This window comes from Sturnira hondurensis, unplaced genomic scaffold (genome assembly GCF_014824575.4).
Source record: "Sturnira hondurensis isolate 20B ecotype Veracruz unplaced genomic scaffold, ASM1482457v3 Scaffold0007865, whole genome shotgun sequence".
NCBI lineage: Eukaryota > Metazoa > Chordata > Mammalia > Chiroptera > Phyllostomidae > Sturnira > Sturnira hondurensis.
Window position 1 is genome coordinate 3,819,278 of NW_028080496.1, and position 6,213 is coordinate 3,825,490.

At 53.5% G+C, this 6,213-nt stretch overlaps 1 protein-coding gene across 1 annotated transcript; it reads right to left on the reverse strand.

Annotated features, from left to right (window-relative positions):
* Positions 1–121: 121 nt before the first annotated feature.
* LOC118992084 (kinesin-like protein KIF7) lies at positions 122–1,928 on the reverse strand. The gene is made up of 3 exons (XM_037053828.1): positions 1,736–1,928; positions 1,159–1,564; positions 122–248 (listed from the first exon to the last, which is right to left on the reverse strand). Exons 1-3 carry the CDS (start codon positions 1,926–1,928, stop codon positions 122–124), a joined length of 726 nt encoding a protein of 241 aa, XP_036909723.1.
* Positions 1,929–6,213: the final 4,285 nt, after the last annotated feature.

Genomic DNA, 6,213 nt, shown 5'->3' on the forward strand with positions numbered 1-6,213 from the left:
GACGCCCCATCAGCAGAACCTACTCTCGGAAGAAGCTGATCAGCTAGTGAGGCGGGACGGGCCAGGGGATTGACAGCCGCAGACCGTGAAGGGCTGGTCCAGGCGCTCCTGCTTCCCTGCGTCAGAGGCGCTCCGGGAGGGCTGTGCTCTGGGCACGGCCGGCGCTGCGGGGGCAGCAGAGCACCCAGAGGCTGGCTCCGCCTGAGCCCGGCTTGCCACACAGAACAGGAAGAATGGGCTTCTGGGAACTGGACGAGTTCGAAAGATGAAGGTAGGGTCACCCCACAGGCATAACGTCTAGGGGCCTGGCCCCAGCCTGCATCCCCCCAGCCCCTGCCTGCGGTTGGGGGGTGCTGTACCTCAGAGGCAGCATGGAGCCAGGCACAGCCCAGCAAGACCAGGATGCCATTCCAGCCCCGCCCCCGACCATGACCTTGACAGGTCAGGACAAGCTACCTCTCTTGTGAAATGGGACCCTTGTGAAGCAGATACGAGGCTGGGAGCCTGAGACAGAGGCGGGTGGTAGGGTGAATGTTTTACATTTCCTGTAACAATAAAGTTACCTCTGGCTACTCAGCTTCTGCCGCGTCTGTACAATGCCCAGCCTGAGGTTTGCTGTGGCCGTGGCCCAGCTTGGTACCCCCAGAGCCAGTCCCCAGCCCAGTTCTCGCCATCTGCGGGGGGCGGCTCACAGCGTCGGGGTGGGCGGCCTGCTGTGCAGTCCTGGTGCAGGGCCCGCCTGCAACTGCCCACGGTCTCGCAGTGACTTCCAGGCCTACTGCGCTCCCAGAGCCGCTTCCTGCTATTGTCGGTCAAACTCAGCGAACACCCCATGTCTCCAGAGGCTGTTCTCATTTATTACAACACGGGTACAAAACTCCAAACACCTGCTGCTCCCCGACCCCCCACACTGCCCACGTAAACCCCAGGCCACTCCAGGATCAGCCCCGACAGAGAGAGCGCACGGCCTGTAGACCGGAAGCGTCCTGCTGGAACTGCTCAGAGCCAAAGGCGGCCGTCCTACCGCAGCTCACAGGAAGGGAGCGGTGGGGGGAGGGATACTTTTTTAAAAAGTAACACCTGAGCCCAGTTCACTTGGGCTGACTCGGATTTAGAGTGAGGTGCGGACCCCTTGGCAGATGCAGGCACGCACCGTACCTTCCGGCAGGCTGGACCCCCGGCCAAAGCTGGCTCTGCCCAGGGCCTACAGGGGGCTCCTCCTGACATCGATCATCCCTGGGCTGGCCCTGCGCAGCTCCCGCCGGGGTCTGGCCAAGGGCCCCACCTGCCAGGGCAGGGCCCCCACCCCCACAGGCAGGGCCTGCCCCACAAGGGGCTCTGCGGCCTCCCGCTGTCTCCCGCTGTCGCAGCTCCTCCTGGGATCCCTGCTCCTCTCCGCCCAGGCTGGAGCGCTTCCACGTCAGTGGGAGCGGGGCGTGGACCAGGTCCCGCCCCTCCTCCCGGGCACGTGGGGCGCCCTCTGCAAGGGGCAGCTGCCCAACAGGCTCGGGTGCTGCGCGCAGCTCGTCCTCATTTCCAGGGCACAGGGTCCTCTTCTCCCAACCTGTCACGGAGGACAGTGACACCCTGGTCAGGAGGGGAGGCGCCAGCGCTCCCTCGGTGCTGGCTTCCGGAGCCCAGCACAAGCAATGTGGGAAAGGACCCCCAAAGAGCTGTGGGCGAAGGGGTTTCTGCAAGGCAGGGCCCCGCGTCCGCCGCAGGCAGTGAGGCTTACCCCTGCCTGGTCCCGCTGAGCCTGCACCCCCCAGCTTCTGCTTCAGCTCCTGGTTCATCCACATATGGCGGCCCAGCTCCCTCTCCAGAGCCTGGATCCTGGCCTCATACTGCCTCCTGCTGTCGGCCAGCCCTTCACCAAGGTGGTCTGTGGGGACACGCAGAAAGGCGGGTGGCAGGGCGGCCAGGCACATGGGTTGGGGCTGTGCGTGAGCTGCGTGCGGACCTCATCTCGGCTCTGCTGCAGGAGCAGCTGCAGGCTCCGCTCATGCTCCTTCTGCTGCCGGGTCAGCTGGCGGTCTGTCTCCAGGAGCTGCCTCCAGCCAGTACACCAGCCGCTGCTGCTCCTCCAGCTGCATCTCCAGCTCGGAGAAGGCCACCTGCTGCTGGTGCTGCTCCTCCTGCAGTGTCACCACCTGTGCGGAGGCCGCCCGGCTCAGACATGGTGCTGACTCCCTGCGCCAGGGAACCCTCAGCTAGGGACAGCCTGGCCAGCATGTGGCTGTGGGCATCCGCCAGGGGCGCTGTGTGAGGCCGGGGCCCAAAGGACCCAGGAGGCAGGTCCTGCAGGAGCCCCGAGGCCCTCCAGCCTGGCCTCACCAGCTCCAGCCACAGCCGCAGCTCCGCCATCTCTTCCCGCTGCTCACGCAGATGGTCACTCTGCAAGACATGGCCCGGGTGCTGAGGGGGGAGACAGGGACTGGGGAGGGGGAGCAATCGGGACTAAGTGCAGGAGACTGGGGAACAGGTGCGAAGGGCCCCCCACCCACTCCCTGAGGAGGGTCAAACACTCTGACCACCTCTTAGTTACACACACTCACACACATACACACACACCCCAAACAGCTCTGGCTCCAGCTCTCATCCCACCCTGCCAGTCCTCCATGTTCCTGCCAATCACTGCCACCTGGCGCCACAGGGCTCCAGGAACAACGCTGACCCAGTTACCTTGGGACCAAGAAAGGATCCAGCTGCAGTGGCCCACCTTGCAGCCCTCCAGGCCCACCTGCCACCTACACTCAGGACCATCCTGCACACCCACCCACACCATAGTGTCCCACCTCCACGCTTCTCGTGCACACCCTCATCTCCCCTGCCCTGCTGGAACCTGTCCCCGCTGCTTTCCTCCGGTTTGGGAAACTCGATCCCTGGCACCCTCTCCTTAGAAGTGGCACCCCTACCTGGAGCTTGTACTGCTCCATGGCGTCCTCCAGGGCAGCCAGAAAGTCTCGGCCACCTGGCTGTGCAAGGCCTGCTGCACCCCCTCGCCTTCCTAGGGGCCAGGGAGACAGGGTTCAGAGGCAAAGGTGAGCAGGACAAGTCTCTCTGTCCCCAGGGCACCCAGCACAACCTCTGCTCTGCCTGGAGGGCCGAAGTCCTACTTGCAGAAACTTCGTTTTCCAAATCTAGTTTTCCAAGTCCAGGTTTTTTTCCCCCTAGACTTAGAAAACTTAACACTACACCGGAGAAGCTGATTTACGATCCCAAGAACCTGAAACCCATTCTGCAACCACCTGCACTGCAAGGCTGCCTAGTTTTGTCTTAACAACCAAGCAAGGTAGGCTTCTTCTGACGTGGATTGGGATTGGAAAACTAGATTTGGAAAACTTCTGCAGTTTTCTATGTCTAGTTTTTCAAGTCCAGATTTTATTTCTAGAGTTGGAAAACTTAACACTACACTGGAGAAGCCTATGTACCATCTGAAGAACCAGAAACACATTCCACAAACACATTCTCTGTAAGTTTCCTTGTATTTTTCTTAACTCCCAAGCGAGGAAGACTTCTTCTGAGATGGATCTGGACTTGAAAAACAGTTACAGTTCTCCAAGTTTCCCTAGAAAAACTAGAAAGCGTTGGAGAGAAGGACTTTGCAGAATGGGTTTCAGGTTCTTCAGAGAGTAAATACCTTTCTCCAGTGCTGTATTAAGTTTTTCAAGCCAAGATCCACCTTGGAAGGAGACTTCCTAGCCTGGGAGTTAAGTAAAAACGAGAGAGCCTTGTGAGAAGGAATTTGTGGAATTGGTTTAAGTTTTTTCGGATGGTAACTAGGGTTCTCCAGGGCCATGTTAACGTTTCCAAGTCTAGAAAAACAAAAGTGGGCTTGGAAAACTAGGCTTAGAAAACAGAAACAGTTTTACAAGTCAAGATTTTGAAGCAGAGATCGACTTAAGAAGGAGATTTTCTCGCTTGGGAGTTAAGAGAAAACTAGGCAGCCTTGCCGAGGAGGTGGTTGTGGAATGGGTTTCGGGTTCTTCAAGGTATAGAGATTTCTCCAGTGCTGTGTTAAGTTTTCCCAACTGAGATCAGCCTCAGAAGAAGACTTCCAAGTCTGGAAGTTAAGTAAAAACTAGAGAGCCTTTAGGGAAGTTGTTTGTGGAAAGAGTTGCAGGTTTTTTTCGGATGGTAAATAGGCTTCTTAATTGTCGAGTTAAGATTTCCAAGTCTAGAAAACCAAAACAGAGCTGGAAACCTAGGCTTGGAAAACTGGAACAATTTTCCAAATCTAGTTTTGCAGGCCCAGATCCACCAAAAAAGAAGCATTCCTAGCTTGAGAGTTAGTAGAAAACTAGGCAGCCTTGATGAGAAGGTGGTTGTGGAATGAGATTCAGGTTCTTTGGAGGTAAATATGTTCTCCACTGTTTTGTCACATTTTCTAAGCCAAAATCCACCTCGGAAGAAGCCTGCTTAGAGTTAAGTAAAAACTAGACAGCCCTGGGAGAAGGTGTTTGTGGAATACGTTGGAGGTTTTTCGGGTACTCAATAGGCTTCTCCATTGCCCTGTTCAATTTTCCAAATCTAGAATAAGAAAACTGGGCTTGGAAGAGTACGCTTAGAAAAGTGGCAGAGTTTTCCAGGCCCAGATCCACCTCAGAATAGAAAATGATGTCTTGCAAGGTAGGAGAAAAGTAGGCAGCCTTTCCCAGAAGGTGTTTAGGGAATGGGTTTCTGGGTCTTCGGATGGTAGAGAGGTTTCTCCAGGGCTGTGGAAAGTTTTCCAACCTGAGACCCACCTCAAATGGAGCCTTTTTAGCCTCGAAGTTCAGTAAAAACTAGAGAGACTTGCGGAAAGTTGTTTGTGGAAAAAGTTGCCGTGTTTTTCGGATGAAATATTGGCTTCTCCAGTGCCCTGTTCAATTTTCCAAGACTAGAATAAGAAAACTGGGCTTGGGAAACTATGCTTAGAGAACAGGAACAGTTTTCCAGGTCCAGGTCCACCTAAGGATAAAAAATTATGGCTTGGGAGGCAGGTGAAAGGTAGGCAGTCTTTTTAAGAAGGTGTTTAGGGAATGGGCTTCTGGGTCTTTGGATTGTGTCAAGGTTTCTCTAGTGCTGTGTCAATTTTTCTAACCTGAGATCCACCTCAAATGGAGTTTTTTTAGCCTCGACGTTCAGTAAAAACTAGAGAGACTTGCCGAATGTTGTTTGTGGAAAAAAGTTGCAGCTTTTTTCGGATGAAATATCGGCTTCTCCAGTGCCCTGTTAACTTTTCCAAAGCGAGTAAATAAAAACTGTGCCTGAAAACTGAACTTGGAAAACTGGAACAGTTTTTTAAGCCCAGTTTTCCAAGCCCAGATCCACCTAAGAAGAGGTATTTCTCCCTTGAGAGTTAGTAGAAAAGTAGGCACTTTTGCTGAGGAGTGGTTGTGGAATGGGTTTCAGGATCTTCTGTGTGTAAAAAGGTTTCTTCAGTGCTCTGTCACATTTCTCAAGGTGAAATCCACTGGGAAGGACTCCTAGCCTGGGAGTTAAGTCAAAACTAAAGAGCCTTTGAGAAGTTTTTCCTGGAATGGGATTTTCTGAGCGTAACTAGGGCTCTGCAGTGCCCTGTTAATTCTCCAAGTCTAGAATCACAAAACTGGGGTGGAAAAAGTAGACTTGGAAAACCGGAACAGTTTTCCATGTCTAGTTTTCCAAGCCCAGTTTCCCCTCCGGAGGATAATTTCTCACTTGGGAGGTCAGAGAAATCTAGGCAGCCTTACCGAGAAGGTGTTAGTGATGTGATTTGAAGGTTCTTCGGATGGTAAATAGGCTCCTCCAGTGTTGTATTAAATTTTTCAAGCCACGATCCGACTGGGAAGGAGCTTTCCTAGCCTGGGAGTTCAGTAATAACTTGAGCCTTTGCTAGAAAGTGTTACTTCAATGGGTTGTAAGTTTTTCGAATGGTAAATAGGCTTTTCTGTTGCTCTGTTAAATTTTCTAAGTATAGAAAAACAAAGCTGGGCTTGGAAAACTAGACTTGGAAGACTGGAACACTTTTCCCAGTCTAGTTTTCCAAGCCAAGATTTACCTTAGAAGGAGTCTCTTTTTTTAGGGGACCTCTTTGTCTTGGCCTGGCAAATGTGAGTCTGCTCTGTATGGAAAACCTACAGATGCGAGGTGGTATGCAAGAGCCAGTTCTTCCCACCAGGTTATCCCGTGGGGATCAGGACTAAAAAAATACTTACATATTGTTATGGCTTGGTCTTGCCCAAACTTTCT

Excerpts from the sequence above, each read along its gene's own strand:
- LOC118992084 (XM_037053828.1), bottom strand. The coding sequence starts at position 1,928 with ATGTGCCTGGCCGCCCTGCCACCCGCCTTTCTGCGTGTCCCCACAGAC. Across the intron at positions 1,565-1,735 it reads CTCAGCGGGACCAGGCAGGG|GTTGGGAGAAGAGGACCCTG; the intron begins GTAAGCCTCACT and ends CCTCCGTGACAG. Across the intron at positions 249-1,158 it reads GGGGTCCAGCCTGCCGGAAG|TTCCCAGAAGCCCATTCTTC; the intron begins GTACGGTGCGTG and ends GAACTCGTCCAG.